This window comes from Natator depressus, chromosome 2 (assembly GCF_965152275.1).
Source record: "Natator depressus isolate rNatDep1 chromosome 2, rNatDep2.hap1, whole genome shotgun sequence".
Taxonomy (NCBI): Eukaryota; Metazoa; Chordata; order Testudines; family Cheloniidae; genus Natator; species Natator depressus.
Window position 1 is genome coordinate 44,408,889 of NC_134235.1, and position 17,692 is coordinate 44,426,580.

Consider the following 17,692-nt stretch of genomic DNA (forward strand, 5'->3'; position numbering starts at 1 on the left):
TATGCCATCATGTGCCAGCAATGCCCCTCTGCCACATACATTGGCCAAACCACACAGTCTCTACGCAAAAGAATAAATGGACACAAATCTGACATCAGGAATCATAAACCGGTAGAACACTTTGACCTCTTTGACCACTCAGTAAAAGACTTAAGGGTGGCAATTTTGCAACAGAAAAGCTTCAAAAACAGACTCCAACGAGAAACTGCTGAGCTTGAATTAATATGTAAACTAGACACTATTAACTTGGGTTTGATAGAGACTGGGAGTGGCTGGGTCATTACACATATTGAATCTATTTCCCCATGTTAAGTATCCTCACACCTTCTTGTCAACTGTCTAAATGGGCCGTCTTGATTATCACTACAAAAGTTTTTTTCTCCTCCTGATAATAGCTCATCTTAATTAATTACACTCTTACAGTTTGTATGGCAATTTCCACCTTCTCTGTATGTATATATACATATATCTTCTTACTATATGTTCCATTCTACGCATCCAATGAAGTGGACTGTAGCCCACGAAAGCCTATGCTCTAATAAATTTGTTAGTCTCTAAGGTGCCACAAGTACTCCTGTTCTTTTTGCGGATACAGACTAACACGGCTTCTACTCTGAAACCTAAGAATGGCTCAGGTTAGCTTAAATAAGATATGTTACACACAGCACTACCTAGTGGCTGAACAGTATAATATATTTTAGCATTTCATTACAGCCAAAACCCTCCCAGTCCAAGAATACCAACCAGGAGACCCTGTCAAAATCAAACTTTTCCTCAGGACATGGTTGAGGGGAACTGTGACAAATTCAGATCTGGTTTAGTTCTATCTGCATTCTGGATGCATTTCAAAATTTGATCTCTATCATTCTGAGAAAAACTGAGATCCTTTACAATGTATCCTTCCCGAGGAAAGAAAACTGTTTGAAGCAGCCTATTCACTAGTTTCCTAAGGACATCCACAGCTGCTGCATCCATTACTCAGCACCAGATACATTTTGGCAAGAGTTTGATCTTAACAGTATCTGTGATGTGACATGTTTCACATATGTTTTTTGAGAAGCATTCTCTCAATCTTTTTTCCATATTGAAGTTTCTGTTTGCTTATTGATGGAATAACCCCTATAAATCCACAGTACCTTGATAGTATGACAGCTGATTAAATTTGCATATTTTCATGTTTAAGTATCCTGTTTATCTCTAAGTTGTCATTTTCAAGGGGAGCCTCAACAACTCCAGCATTCACACATTTAAAAACTCACTGTAAACAACTGCAACCCAGCAGTTCTAAATTAAGTTAAAAGGCATGTGCCAAGGCAGATTTCTTAATCTTGAAAATGTTTTTCCTCTTTGTTTTTTGTAATAAACTCTTGAGAAATCTGCTTCCTTACTAAAACTTTATTCCCTCCACTGTATGTATGCTAGTTTGTTGTTGTATGTTCTCAGGCATTGATCTTTCTTGGTGATTTAGGAAAAAAGAGAGCTAAAGCAGAGACTTGGAGAAAAGAGATATAAGGAATTTTTAAAAATATTTTTCAAGAGAAAGAAATATAGATCAAATTTTGGGTCATGTAACTCTAACAAAGTTCCTTTAACTTTTTTTTCTTAATACTGAAATTTGATCTAATAATCAACAACTGGGACAGGTGTCACACCATTGTTTTTAATTAGTGTTTTAGAATCCTCCTCTCTCTCGCTTACCATTGTTTTCAGCCTTGTCACTCAAAATGTTTCAGCGTGCCAAATAGTAAATCCTCTTGGGCAAACTCTCAACTTTTGAGTCCAAGATAACCCAGATTCAAGACATAATTCAGATATCAAAAAAGAATGATTTGAATGGGAGAGTCTCACTAATGAGGTAAAAAGAAAAGGAGGACTTATGGCACCTTAGAGACTAACCAATTTATTTGAGCATAAGCTTTCGTGAGCTACAGCTCACTTTATCAGATGCATTCAGGTACGGATGTGGGGACCTGCATGAAAGACCCCCTAAGCTTATTTTTACCAGCTTAGGTTAAACCTTCCCCAAGGTACAAACTTTTACCTTTTGTCCTTGGACCTTATGCTGCCACCACCAGTGTTACACAAAGAACAGGGAAAGAGCCCACTTGGAAACGTCTTTCCCCCCAAAATATTTTCCACTGAATGCATCCGATGAAGTGAGCTGTAGCTCACGAAAGCTCATGCTCAAATAAATTGGTTAGTCTCTAAAGTGCTATAAGCCCTCCTTTTCTTTTTGCGGATACAGACTAACATGGCTGCTACTCTGAAATTAATGAGGTAATAACTGTCAGTCATGTTGCTAACTGAACTATTAAGAAGACTGGATGGATGCATACTTGAAAAGTCATGTGGACACAGCAGAAACTGAGAGGCAGAATGGTTTATTAGATATGGCATTGGACTAGGAATCTGGAGAGGTTGGCTCTGTTTTTAGCACAGCCACTGACGTGCTGTTTGATTTGGGCAAGTCACTGCACCCATAGGTGCTCGAACTGGAGAAGCGAGGGGGAGGGGAGTGCTGCCACATCCTCTGGCTTGAAGTGGTTTCCATTATATACAGGCTTTACAGTTTGGATCAATGGCTCGAAGCACTGACACTATAAAAACTGTTATAGAACCCCTGACTGCACCTCTGTTTCCCATCTAACTTTTGGTCTGTCTGTCTATTTGAGCAGGGTGTTTCTGATTTTGTATGTGTAGAGTACCTGGCACAATGGAGCCCTGATCCCACCTGGAACCCACAGGTACTATTGTAATACAAAGTAATCATAACTATAATGGAAAATAAGCAAAAAATCTGCAATCTGTGATAGGGAGGATAAAAGACGGGTGAGAATGCAAGTTCAGAAAACAGTCTCTTGAGGTAGGATCATTCCATCTACTTCTCAAGTGCATCCTGACCAAGGTGATCTTGGCTGAGAGGTGTTTAAAGTGGTCTGTGCCAGCTCCATGCAACCCACCTCCCTTTTCCCACCACATGTGGGTGCACTGTGAAAAATCAGGTTCAGGATGAGCAGATGGGACTGAATCATGGCTGGGAAGGGGCTCATGCACATACAGAGTGCCAAAGGGTTGCAGAGAAATAGGAAATCAAACAGAAGGAAAGAGACAAGTAGTAACTGTTTGGAAACCACTGGTCACTAGTAGATCCCCCAAAACCTGTGGGACTCAGGCAGCTTTTCCCATGAGAGACAAACTCCAACAGAAGATGAACTTCCATAAATTGAAATTCACAGAATTTCATATCCATGGAACCAAAGATAACCATTGACTAGAACCCTTAATTTTTACATAAACTTTATATTCTTCATACATAATAGAAACCCATAAAGAGACCCAAAGCACAAGATCTCCATGGCATATATTTCCACTGGTTTTAGAAATGGCCATGTAATTGTAATTTTTTGAGTGCACTTACTCTTATAACCTTTGTAACAAACTACGGGAGATAAAAAAGATATAGATTAATAAGGGATAGAAGAATCGAGGAATAGTACACTTACACAATCAGCTTCTGTTTTGAATTCACATTCTACTTCTTTCATATTTTTCAAACTCAGTGTCTTTGCTCTGTAATCAATACAGGGAGAAAAGTTGTAAAGCAGATCATCAGTAATCTTGAATATAGGTAGGTAGAGATACAGGCCTAAAATATAACATAGAGAGCTACAGTGTTCTAACAATAGAATTGCTATATATATTTTTTGCATGTTTAAAGTACATTTTATATTGTAATCACTCTATAAAAATCATGACAGCCAGTTACTAGGAAAAATATCCTTCAGGTGTACAAATGCTAGATAGGCTTAGGTTGGTTCTGTAGCCTCTTTAAATTCTGAAAAGTTGTTATAGTATATTACTTTAAATTGAAAAGTAAAAGTGCAGAAATTTTAAAATAAGAAAAATGGGACTTCTTTGAAAAATAATAATCTTCAATTATGTAAATGTTACTCCTGTTATGCCTCTGTTACTATATTAATAGGCACTGACTCCAGGGGTGCTTTGGGGCTGGAGCACCCCCAGAAAAAAAACAGTGGGTGCTCAGCACCCACTGGTGGTGCCCTCCTTCCCAGTAGCGTAGCTAGGCCCTCACCGAGCCCAAGTGGCACCTTTTTAATTCTTTGGCGCCTTTTACAGTGTGAAGGAGCCAGTGAAGGACCCCACGCGAAAGTGCTGCTGAAGACCCAGAGCACCGCCGGGTGAGTACCAGGGGGAGGTACCTTTTTTTTCTTTAATCTCCGCTCCCCCTGTTTTTTCCACCTGGCTAAGCCACTGCTCCGCCTCCTGCCAGCAGCAGGCCCTGCCGATCAGCGCGTCCCCTCCCCCACAGTATCTCCAGCCTGCCTGCTGCAGAACAGCATTTCAGCGATGTGCACGATGTGCTGGAGGGGGAGGACAGGATGCAGTAAGAAGGGGGGGGAGGCCGAACAGGGTGGGAAGCAGTGGGGTGGGGGTGGAGCGGGGACAGGAAGAGGCGGGGTGGGGGGCCCAGGGCAAGTGCCCCAGTGCCAGGGAGTGGAAGGGGTGGGGAGGCCAGGAGTGGAAGGGACAGGACCAGCTCCTTCCGGCCACTCGGAGACTGCTGTGCAGTGTGGCGGGCTGGGGCTGCCTGAGAGGGCCTGGCTGGGGAAGTGGCTTCCACGCACCGCCCAGCTTCAGGTGCCTGGGGGCTGAGCAAGCTAGAGACTCCCTCCCCACAGCACGTTTCTGGCTCACTCAGCAGTGGTTCCCGGCAGTCGAGCCCAGGCAGGGAGCAGAAGCTGCCTCCCCAACCAGGCTCTCTCAGGCAGCTGCCGGGCTGCAGAGCAGCGACCAGGAGGAGCCAGCATTAGAAGCGGCTCCCTCCTGCACCCCTCTGGGCTCCTGCCTGCCGGGAGGGGGACTAGGTGCAGTGGGAGGACAGAGTGTTCCTCCTGCAGGTAATGTGGGGTGGGAGAGAGTGGTGGCCCCAGGACGAGGTTGGCAGGTGGGGGGGGACACATGACCTCCCCTTTAGATCATGCCCCGGCCAGCATGGGAGGCACCAGTCATCCCTCAGGGCTCGGGGACCTTATGCCTTTCATCATCCTTATTACAATGATGATCACATGGGACCTGATTCAAAAGACTCCCATTGACTTCAGTTGGTGTTGGTTCAGACTTATGGCCAAACTTTGGGCCAAATTCCCCCCTGTGGAAAACCAAACACCCAGTCACAAGGTGTAACTGAAATCAGAATTTGGCCTTTTCCTTACTAACAGGACTTTCCAGACATGTACATTTTGTTCATTAATAAGTAATTTCTAGCTCTTATGCAGTGCTGGTCATCAGTGGATCTCAAACAGGAGGCTGCCAAAACTGCACTGATGAATTCAATCAGAAGTCATCTACTGTAATTATAATCACTGAGCATTTTTATCCTATTTTCACCCTAATCCTGCATCATGCAAATCATTCTGGAAGGACAGACCCCATACCCAGCAGGAGCCCCATTAGTTCAACGTGCATTGAATCAGGCTCTCTATACTGTACTTAACTTCAATGAAGTTCTGCATGCATGCTGGCAACCCGTCGCATGGGGTTGGTAACTTATAAGTTCATTGGTTTACCAGCACTGGGAGGATCACTGACCTCAAAGAATATTTTCCTTTATTCAAAACCTAAGCATAGTTATTTAGTTGCACTGTGAAAATAATACATATTAATATGTGCTATTTGTAGTTTTTTTCCCATTGTTTATTTTTTGGAACTTATACACAGAATTTTCAGTGTGTGGTTTTTTTTTCTTTAGACTCTGGAATGGTTTTCCTATTGGCTTTTATTACAACATTTTAAAATGTGTAGAATGTCAGCTGGCATCTCCTTCAGTACAGTAGCTAGAGGTTGATAATAACACTCAGTAACTAAGGCTTGCCGGATACCCTGCACTTTTCAGTGAGCAAAAAAAGGCTCTAATGGAAGGAAATTTGTATTGATCTTATTATTGATCTTACCCTAGCTTTGGTTTATGTGTCATAGAGATTTGTAATTATTTTAAAAAATCATAAAATAATTTCACGTTATGAAACTGTTTTAGAATTCTTTAATGTCCTGGAAATGTACCGGTCTGACTGGTTTTCTTTTTATTTGTACGTGTAAATTCCTTTTTACAAGAGCATTAAGACACTCCACGCAGTGCATTTCAAGGCCATTACTGTACTTAGTAGTTAGGGCATTATAAAAATAATCACTCATTTTTAGTGTCCCTATATCTACAATTTTCTGTTAGTTACAAAAAATGAGGTTTCATTATTTAACCCAGTGTATTGTACATCTATACTGAGAGTGTAGCAATATATGTCACAATGATTTGCATTGTACATCTATACTGAGAGTGTAGCAATATATGTCACAATGATTTGCTTCTAGAACATTTCAAGAACAAATGATGTCTCACCTTTGGAAGCGGAAAATCACTATAACTATAGTGCAGACAACTCCATACAATAGTCCCACGTTAGCAGCAAAGCAAACTGTAAATACATAGGTACTAACCCATATGCTCTTCAACAAAGGAAACAAAAGACACAGTTAGTTTAAGCTCTCCATAAAGCTGTATAATTATTTTTAATTGGGAATAAATATGTTTAAAGTTACCAGCAAGAGGCTTAAATTAGAACGATAACAAGAGATTGCAGCCAGACATCTCTGAACTGGCAAACGAGGAAAACTGAATTATCCATTAAAATTTTACCTCGCCCTCTGAGAACACAAGTGATCTGACACTCTAACAAGTTTAGGGTCATAGAAGTCCATTTCTGAAGCTCTTGTAATGACATACATTGCTACAGTAGCAATGTTATTCAGGCTGAACACAACTTGGTTTTTGCCAAGGCTCTATACATTTCATTTTCCAGGTTGGCAAGTTAATGACAACTTGTTCACTGCACACGTTTTAAAAATCCTGCCTCCTTTTACACAATGCCACATGCAGTATGAATTAGCGGTTCTTTTTCCACAGTGAAGTAGGAAAGGAATTATAAATTAACACTTATTCTACTCTATAACTGGTTTAACGATCAGCAGAATGTGTAAACATGATTGCTCCTAATAATTAAAGGTCATTTGTAAAACTTTTGACAAAACTTATGCTCATCTATTGCAATATATGTTGGAAACTTAGCCAGGCTAAGTGAGTGATTCAGCGCATTACGTTTTATAGGCCACATTTTTCAGCCAGGCCTCTCAGTAGCTTCCAAGTGAGCACATGCAAACACAGATTCACAGGTACAAACACACTTTAAAAACTCCTACATTGGTACTCTTAAAAGGAGTCAGACTGTCCTGTCAGTTACACATGCACACTAGACAGCACCCAAGTGTTAGAATTTGCAACAGCATTCATTCATTCATTCGTGTGCATGCAAGTGTAAACATTGTTCAAGAGCGCATATACATATTTACAGAGGCACAATAATGTCAACAAGGAATTTTACACCCTCAGAAGCAGATGCCCAGGCTGAAGATTTGCACCTTGGAACTGACTTTGTTTTCATTCTTAATGTAGGTCCAACAGCTCTGCTCTGTTATGAAACCCCAGAAAGTATTATGCTGCTCATGTCACAATTACTATAGAAGTTTGCTGGAGCATGGATCAAGCCAGGAGTGATCAGAGATTGTTAACATCTTTTTTAAAAGTATATTTCACTGGTATGCAAAACTGTTGCCACATGTAACTGGGCCCTTCAATAAACGGAGCAGAGTCAAAGGGCATCTGGACTGGTTACCTGCTGCGCAACTGGGCTCAAGGAAAGGCAGCGGGAACTTATAAAGGGGAGGACAGCTGTAGGTGGTCTAGGTTGATACCTGCAGACACTGCAGGGAATAAGAAGGTTCTTTCAGGGCCAAGAGTTAACAAGCATCAGAAAGGAAGCCTGTGGAGGAGGCCAAACTCCAGGGAAGAAGTGCCAAGAGAGCAGGAAGACAGACCCGCAGCAAGGAAGAACTGTGCCCAGTTTGGGATTGGGATGAAATAAACAAAATTTTAAAGAAAGGATAGGCCCTCAGGGAGGAGGGTGGGAGAGAATGCTGGGCAATAACAGCTGAGCCAGCTTTCTGGTCACTGAGCTTCACTTAAACACTGCAGAACAGACCTTGTTAAGAAGAACTGTACCTACCTAATGGGGGAGGAAAGGGGGTGGAGGAGAGCTGGGAGGCTAATTAAGCCATTAGGCAAAAAAAGGAAGTAGGGAGAGAGATTGATCTTCCCCGCTTACCTCTGGGGCTGAAGGCTCCCAAAGTCTGTGGGAATAAGGCTGAATGGTGTACAAGGGTGGTGGGAATCAACATTGTAAATAAACTGCACTGGGTGTTTTATCAGCGTGAAGGTCTCTGAGGGGTTTGTGGACTTGAGCAGGGGCAGGAGCAAGTGAGCCTGCGATGTGGGGGCTTGTCTGGGATCTTCGCCAGCACAAGGTTTCGTGGCCTGGATGATGGAGGAGACCCTGTATTGGCTGGTAAAACAGTAAGAAGAAATGCAGAAGACCCTGCAAAGATTTGAACAATCCCACCAACATGGAAAAGCAAGCTTTGCTTACCTGGCAGGCAGAGCAACAGAATAGCTTGCAAGATTTCATAAGGGAACAAACTAATGTGCAGCAGCATCTCCTACAGAAGGTGGTGAGTCCCATGGTGGGGGATGATGCCTGGATACAGGGCCTAGGACTACATAAGATTGGCCCTGCAGATGACCCTGATGCATTCCTGGGCATTTTGGAGAGGATCACTATGGGTGCAGGTTGGGACAGGGCAACCTGGGCTCTGCGGCTGGCTCCCTATCTGGCAAAGGAAGCCCAAGCGGCCTATATGGCTATGAGTGAGGAGCAGGCCAGGAATTATGAGGTGATGAGGGCAACCATCTTGGATCAGGTGAGTCTGTCCACTGAGAAGCACCACCAGAAGTTCTGATCCACAAGGTGGACTGGGCGTTTACAGGCCCAGGCATTCACCCAAGGCTTTATGGACTGGCCACCTGCTGGTTGAGACACCCAAGCAATGGGGGAAATAATGGATGCTCTAGGGCTAGAACAGTTCCTTCAAGTCCTCCCCAAGAACCTGTGAGCGTGGGTTAGACGGCATCGACCAGGTAAAGTGGATGCAGCTGTGAAATTGACTGAGGAATACACAGAGCCAGACTTTTCTGGGAAAGAGGGACAACCGTATAAGGGTCTAGAGCTTGGGAGGAATACTGGAGAACACACAGCAGGAAGGGGTGCAGAGAGCAAGAAAGAAGACCCCAAGGAGTTCTGGCTGGGGTTCAACCCGTTACATGCTATTAGTGTGGGTGACAGAGACACACAAAAAGGGACTGCCTGTATATGGACTGTGGTTTTGCTGAGTTTTGTGGCTGGGCTGGGACTAGGAGAAAACTCCAGCGTGGCCTTGTGGATACAGCCTTAGCTTGCTCCCTTGTCCAGAGGGAGCTGGCGAAGCCTCACTGTATGATTTCTGAAGCAACTATCCCCATGGACACATTCTGTGTTCATAAGAGAAAAGACTGACCCCATAGGAGAAACCGTATAAGCCCCTAGTCAACAGCACCCAAGCCAGGAGGAAAGGAGAGTTCCCCAGGCAACTGAAGGTGGGGGGTTGGGAATTAAGGAAGCCCAAGCTTCTTATTGAGGGACTGATGGAGTCATAGAATATCAGGGTTGGAAGGGACCTCAGGAGGTCATCTAGTCCAACCCCCTGCTCAAAGCAGGACCAATCCCCAACTAAATCATCCCAGCCAGGGCTCTGTCAAGCCTGACCTTAAAAACCTCAAAGGAAGGAGATTCCACCACCTCCCTAGGTAACCCATTCCAGTGCTTCACTACCCTCCTAGTGAAACAGTTTTTCCTAATATCCAACCTAAAACTCCACACCATCCTCCAGATCATTAAGAAAGATATTGAACAAAACTGGCCCCAGGACTGACCCTTGGGGCACTCCACTTGATACCAGCTGCCAACTAGCCATGGATCACTACCCGTTGAGCCCGACAATCTAGCCAGCTTTCTATCCACCTTATAGTCCATTCATCCAGCCCATACTTCTTTAACTTGCTGGCAATAATACTGTGGGAGACAGTGTCAAAAGCTTTGCTAAAGTCAAGGAATAACACGTCCACTGCTTTCCCCTCATCCACAGAGCCAGTTATCTTGTCAAAGAAGGCAATTAGTCAGGCATGGCTTGCCCTTGGTGAATCTATACTGACTGTTCCTGATCACTTTCCTCTCGTCTAAGTGCTTCAGAATTGATTCCTTGAGGATCTGCTCCATGATTTTTCCAGGGACTGAGGTGAGGCTGACTGGCCTGTAGTTCCCCGGATGCTCCTTCTTCCCTTTTTTTAAAGATGGGCACTACATTACCCTTTTTCCAGTCGTCCGGGACCTCTCCCGATCGCCATGAGTTTTCAAAGATAATGGACAATGGCTCTGCAATCACATCTGCCAACTCCTTTAGCACTCTCGGATGCAGCACATCCGGCCCCATGGACTTGTGCTCATCCAGCTTTTCTAAATAGTCCCTAGCCACTTCTTTCACCACTGAGGGCTGCTCACCTCCTCCCCATACTGTGTTGCCCAGGACAGCAGTGTGGGAGCTGACCTTGTCTGTGAAGACCGAGGCAAAAAAAGCATTGAGTACATTCACCTTTTCCACATCCTCTGTCACTAAGTTGCCTCCCTCATTCAGTCAGTGGCCCACACTTTCCTTGACTTTCTTCTTGTTGCTAACACACCTGAAGAAACCCTTCTTGTTACTCTTAACATCTCTTGTTAGCTGCAACTCCAAGTGTGATTTGGCCTTCCTGATTTCACTACTGCATGCCTGAGCAATATTTTTATACTCATCCCTGGTCATTTGTCCAATCTTCCACTTCTTGTAAGCATCTTTTTTGTGTTTAAGATCAGCAAGGATTTCACTGTTAAGCCAAGCTGGTCACTTGCCATATTTACTATTCTTTCTACACATCTGGATGGTTTGGCCCTGTAACCTCAATAAGGATTCTTTAAAATAAAGCCAGCTCTCCTGGACTCGTTTCCCCCTCATGTTATTCTCCCAGGGGATCCTGCCCATCAGTTCTCTGAGGGAGTCAGTCTGGTTTTCTGAAGTCCAGGGTCCGTATTCTGCTGTTCTCCTTTCTTCCTTGTGTCAGGATCCTGAACTCGAGCATCTCATGGTCACTGCCTCTCAGATTCCCATCCACTTTTGCTTCCCCTACTAATTCTTCCTGGTTTGTGAGCAGCAGGTCAAGAAGAGCTCTGCCCCTAGTTGGTTCCTCCAGCACTTGCACCAGAAAATTGTCTCCTACACTTTCCAAAAACTTCCTGGATTGTCTGTGCACCACTGTTTTGCTCTCCCAGCAGATATCAGGGTGACTGAAGTCTCCCATGAGAACCAGGGCGTGCGATCTAGTAGCTTCTGCGAGTTGCCGGAAGAAAGCCTCGTCCACCTCATCCCCCTGGTCCGGTGGTCTATAGCAGACTCCCACCACGACATCACCCTTGTTGCTCACACTTCTAAACTTAATCCAGAGACTTTCAGGTTTTTCTGCAGTTCCATACTGGAGCTCTGAGCAGTCATACTGCTCTCCTACATACAATGCAACTCCCCCACCTTTTCTGCCCTGCCTGTCCTTCCTGAACAGTTTATATCCATCCATGACAGTACTCCAGTCATGTGAGTTATCCCACCAAGTCTCTGTTATTCCAATCACATCATAATTCCTTGACTGTGCCAGGATTTCCAGTTCTTCTTGCTTGTTTCCCAGGCTTCTTGCATTTGTGTATAGGCACTTAAGAGAACTCGCTGATCGTCCCTCTTTCTCAGTATGAGGCAGGAGCCCTCCCCTTTCGCGCTCTCCTGCTCGTGCTTCCTCCCGGTATCCCACTTCCCCACTTACCTCAGGGCTTTGGTCTCCTTCCCCGGTGAACCTAGTTTAAAGCCCTCCTCACTAGGTTAGCCAGCCTGCTTGCGAAGATGCTCTTCCCTCTCTTCGTTAGGTGGAGCCCATCTCTGCCTAGCACTCCTCCTTCTTGGAACACCATCCCATGGTCAAAGAATCCAAAGCCTTCTCTCTGACACCACCTGCATAGCCATTCGTTGACTTCCACGATTCGACGTTCTCTACCCAGGCCTTTTCCTTCCATGGGGAGGATGGACGAGAACATCATTTGTGCCTCAAACTCTTTTATCCTTCTTCCCAGAGCCACGTAGTCTGCAGTGATCTGCTCAAGGTCATTCTTGGCAGTATCACTGTTGCCCACGTGGCAACAAGGGCACACTGCTGACTCATATCCAGCTTCTCATCCTCTGTAATCCCCAGGTCTTCAGGAAAGGGACCAATATGTATTTCTCTCTTAGTACAGAACCAAATGCAGTGGGGTCCAATCCTGACTGGGGCTTCCGGGCACTAAGGTAATACTAGGTAATAAATAATTAAGATACTTTAAATGTCTTTCTCCACTAGTGATGTCAATGTATTCTCTGAATCTTTTTGCTAGACCCTCTATTTGATAGGAAGTCAATATATAAACTGACACCAAAGCCTCCTGCTACTGAGGATGTTAGAGCAATCTAAAAGACAGTGGAAGGAACCAAAGCAGTATTTGATTTTAGGAAAGCTGGTGAGTGCACTTAGAACCCTCCTTTGACAGACTTCCATTCTTCATCTTAGTTGTAACAAGAGACACAGAAAGTTGGAGTGGATGAGCCAAAGCAATCATCCTCTCACATGTCAATCACCCTTTCCAAGGTTTATGTTGGCCATGAGTCAGTACTTTGTTAGTCTGGGTAGCACTCAGACTCTTAGAAAAGCAATTTTGTTGATAATCTGCTGGACATTCTAATTTATGGATTGTTGCAAGGGTCAACAAAGAAAACATAGAAACCTCAAAGATTTCTTTGGCAAGCCACTTTGAGAGAGATAGCAGAGGCTTATAATTTTAACTACAGCATTCTTCAAACCTTAACAGTAACACATTCCACGTATGCAGTGTCGTTGTAGCTGTGTTGCTCCCAGGATATTAGAGGGGGAAAGTGGGTGAGGTAATAGCTTTTATTGGACCAACTTCTGCTGATCAGAGAGACAAGCTTTTGAGTCCCCATTAAATATACACTGTAGTTGTTTGATGACACCCTGTGTGGGTTCCAGTGTGGAGTGGTAGGTGACATCTAGAAGGGTGCGGTTGGGGAGGGTTTTATTTCTGTATTGATGCAGGTTCTCTTGGGGTATTTGGGTTGCCTGTTTCATGTTGTGATCTACTTCTCTGGTGGAGTGTCCTTGTTTGGTGAACACGGGTTTGAGTGTGTTAAGGTGTAAATCTCAGACTTTCTCCTCAGAGCGTATTCTGTGCCTGGCTGTAGATAACAGATTTCTTGGTGTGTTTGGGGTGGTTACTGGATCTATGAAAGTAGATGTGGTGATCCATGCATTTCTTGTATATAGTTGTCTGTAGGGTTCCACTGTTGAAGCTAATCATGGTGTTCATGAAGTTGACATTGGTGTCGGAGTGTTCCAGTGAGAGTTTAAATGGATGGATAGTGGTTGTTGACATTGAGGTGGAAATCTATGAGAGCATTTAAGTCATCTGTCCAGGGGATCAAAATATCATCGATGTATCTCAGGTATATTGTTGGTATAGTGGTACATTTGTCCAGACATTCTTCTTCAAGGTGGCCCATGAAGAGGTTGGCGTATTGAGAAGCCATCCAAGTACCCATGTCTGTTCCCATGGTTTGGACAAAGTATTCATTGGGGAATGTAAAATTGTTATGGGTGAGGATTAAATGAATGAGTTTGGTGATGTGTTTGGGGCGGATATCTGCGGGTTGTCTATTGTCTTGTAAATATTTGAGGCAAGCAGCTATGTCGACTTTGTGAGGGATGTTGGTGTAAAGGAAGGTGACATCCATGGTGTTAAGGATGGTGTTCTGAGGGAGGCTGTTAATGTTGCGAGGTTTGTGGAGGAAGTCAGTTGTGTCCTGAAGGAATCTGGCCCTTTGTGTGGTTTGTGGTTTGAAGATGGTTTCTATGAGGCCTGATATTGTTTCAGTAAGAGTGCCACGACCAGATATGATGGGTCTGCCTGGGTTCCCTTGTTTGTGTATCTTGGGAAGCATGTAAAAGGTCCCTGGAGTGCGTTCCTGGGGGATGAGTTTGTAGAGTTTCTCTTGGAGTTGTTTGGGAACTGATTTGATGATATCCTTAAATTCCTGGGTAAATTGTGCTGAAGGGTCTTCTTTGAGTTCTTTACAGTAGGTGATGGTGTCAGAGTGTTGTCAGTTGGTCTCGTAAATGTAATCATCACAGCTGAGGATTACGATGGCACCCCTTTTGCGTGCTGGTCGGATCACTATCTGGTAGTTGGATTTCAGGGACTGTATAGCTGTCCTCTCAGTGGTGGTGGAGAGATTGTGGTGGACATGTTGTTTGTTAAGAATTTCAGTCAATTTTCTTCCTGAAGCAATCAATATAATGATCAAGAGCATGGTTTCATCCACTATTTGTTGTCCAATCAGATGATTCCATAGGCACCAACTCTGTGGGTGCTCTAGCCCTGGAGCACCCGTGGGAAAAAAAAGTGGGTGCTCAGCTCCCATCGGCAGCCCATGGATCAGTGCCTCCCCCTCCCACCGTGATCAGCTGTTCAGGAGTGGGGGGAGGGGGCGAAAAGAGGCAGGGGGAGGGCTTGGGGGATGGGGTGAAATGGGGGCAGAGTGGGGGTTGAGCACCCCCCAGGAGCTGAGTAAGTTGGTGCCTATGTATGATTCTTTTTTCTTATGATTGTCGATGGGGCGTGGTAATTGTGAGTAGTATCATCACTGTTGTGCAAGAATTCTTTCAGGTGGAGCCAGGGGAAGAATTCTTCTAGTTTTCCACATGCTAGTATGGAATCAGGTTCTGTGGTGGGGCAGACGTTCAGTCCCTTAGAGAGTACAGATAATTCACCTCCAATTAGGGGTAGTATTGATAATCTGATGAGGTTTAGGTTTCGTGTAATGTCCACATGATGGGTACTGGTGCCATAGTTTCTCCTGGAGTTGGTGTTCTGTGGGTTGTGGAGTAGTTGTAGTTGGTTCAATTTTTTGTTTTTGTGTTGGATGGCTCTCGTCAGGGATTTTTTAATATATAGTTGTTTTGGATTTCTTGTATGACTTCCAGGTAACTTTCCTGATTTTTTTTTCTTCCAGTGTGTGGGAGCATGTCATGATTTCTTGTTCAAGGTGGTTCCTTCCAGAGTATGTGAGGTGCAGTAAGTGGTTCCTCAGTTTTTCTGAAGTTCATCTGGAGAGCTGTTCAGCATATTTGGAGTTGTATGTAGTGGTCAGAGGGTTACAGATGGTGAGACCTCTGGGAATAATGCTTTGTTTCTTGCATTTGCTCAGGAAGTAGATGTCACTGTTAAGTTTTGCTTCCTTTTTCTTCATGTTGTGGAGTTTTCATTTCAGATGGCAGAATTTGATATCTTCCATTGTTTTATGCAGTGTTGTTGTAGCCATGTTGATCCCAGGATATTAGAGAGACAAGCAGTCTTGTGCCTCCTGATACTGGGGGGCACAAAAAAAAGGGGAGGACATGTGACCCCCTCATGTGCTGTCTCTGGGAGGAACTTCAAGCCCCACCTCCCTGGGCCAGGGCAGCCAGTCCGCCGGCTCCTTGGGGGCTGGGGCCATAGAAGCGGGAAGCACGTGCCTCTGGGCCCAGCCCCAGCCTGGGGAGACTCATAGCTCCCCCCAGAGCTTGCGGACACCTCAGTAGGGGAGGTACAGGGTGCAGACAATGCCCTTACTTCTGGCTGAGCAGAGGCTAGGGAACCTGCTCCAGGTGCCTTTCCCAGCAACCCCAACCCTACTCCCAGCCTGGGACCTCAGCACTCTCCCCACCCCACCAGAAGTACCTGTAGGGGGCTCTGTCCTTCTCCCACTGTGCATTCCCTTCACCCCAGCTTGCTTGACTGCTCTCCGTGGCAGCTGGGCCCTGGCGGGGAGCAGGGTGGAGCCACTTCTCATGCCGGCTGAAGGTGGCCACTCCGGGTCGCTGACTCTGCACAGCATGGCAGCTGTCTGAGAGACAGCCCAGTAGGGGAGACGGTGGCGGCCCGCCCTCTCCACTCCCTGCCCAGGCCTGGCTGCCAGGGACAGGGGTCAAGCAAGCCAGAAACATGCCAGGGCGTGGCTTTGTCTTGCTCGGCCCGTCCCCAGCAGCCAGGCCTGGGCGGGGAATGGAGGGGGTGGGCTGCTGCCGCCTCACCAGCCAGGTTGTCACAGGCAGTCGCCACATTGCACAAAGCAGTAGCCATCCTCAGCTGGTATGAGAAGCGGCTGGTCCCACACCTTCTGCTCCCTACCCAGGCTCAGCTGCCAGGGACAGGGCCAAATGTGCTGGGGGGGGCAGGCGTGGCAGGAGAAGGACAGAGCCCTCTCCCTCCCACCGCAGGCTGAGCAGAAATCTGGGGTGGGGGGCACTGGACCCTCATGTCCCCCATATGCGTTGCCAATAGTGAGGTAATATCTTTTATTGGACCAACTTCTGCTGGTGAGAGAGAGAAGCTTTTGAGCTTACATGGAACTCTTCTGCAGGTCTGGGAAACTAACTCAGTGTCACTGCTAAATACAAGGTGGAACAGATTGTTTACCTTAACACCCATCCAGTCATAAGGAGGAAAGGAAGGGCAGAGGGGAAGGAGCTGGTGGGGAAGGGGGCATTATTAGTGGGTTGCAGCAAATTGTTGTAATAAGCCATAAATACAGTGTTTCTGTTCAATCCTTGATTTTTAGTATCTAGCTAAGTTATGAATTTAAGCTCCCAGGCTCATCTTTTGAAAATGTTGTGCAGGTTTCTTTTGAGGATTGGGACTGACAGATCGGATGTATGACTCCTTGTGAAAAGTGTTCACCCAGAGGTTTTTGTCTTTTACCATTTTCCTGTGTGAGTTCATTCGAGCGCATAGTGATGATCTGGTTTCACCCACATAGTTGCTATTGGGGCATTTAGTGCACTGGTTTGAAGTAAACCATGTATTGTGATAGACATGTGCAGGACGCATGGATCTCGAAAGGTGTGTTGTGAGGGGTGCTGATCATTGTAGCAGTGGAAATATGTCGGCAGGTTTTGCATCTATTGGTCTGGCAGGGTCTAGTGCCACTTTGAGTTGGTCGGTCGGTCCTGGTCTACGGGGAGGAAGCTTGCTTCTGATGATGAGCTTGGAGAGGTTGTGGGGGGATGTTTGAAGGCCAGAAGAGGGAATCCCCCTTTCCTTTCCTCCCTGTGACTGGTGGGCTGCTACAGATTATAAAGCCATTACTACTTCTCCTACCTTCAGTGGACAGGAAGAACAATTGATCCTCAAGAGCCCTTAATTTGTTTCAAGAACCCCCCTCAGCCTTCTTTTCTCAAGTCTAAGCATGCCCAGTTTTTTTCACCTTTCCTTATTAGTCAGGTTTTCTAAACCTTCTGTCATCTTTGTTGCTTTCCTCTGGACTCTCTCCACTTTGTTCCCATCTTTCCTGAAGTGTGGAGCCCAGAACTTGACATAGTATTCCAACTGGGGTCTCACCAGTGCTAAGTAGAGGGGGTCAATTACCTCTCGTGTTTTACACACAACACTCTTATTAATACACACCAGAATGATATTAGCCTTTTTCACAACTGCATGACACTATTGATTCGTATCCAATTTGTGATCCACTT

At 45.3% G+C, this 17,692-nt stretch overlaps 1 protein-coding gene across 1 annotated transcript in view; it reads right to left on the bottom strand.

Annotated features, from left to right (window-relative positions):
- Positions 1–17,692, bottom strand: part of SLC26A7 (solute carrier family 26 member 7) — a 158,258-nt gene that overhangs the window by 26,913 nt on the left and 113,653 nt on the right. The window contains exons 13-14 of the mRNA XM_074944113.1: positions 6,416–6,522; positions 3,504–3,570 (exon numbers count right to left, since the gene is read on the bottom strand). Coding sequence (XP_074800214.1) covers positions 3,504–3,570; positions 6,416–6,522 — 174 coding nt within the window. The remainder of the gene's footprint in view (positions 1–3,503; positions 3,571–6,415; positions 6,523–17,692) is intronic.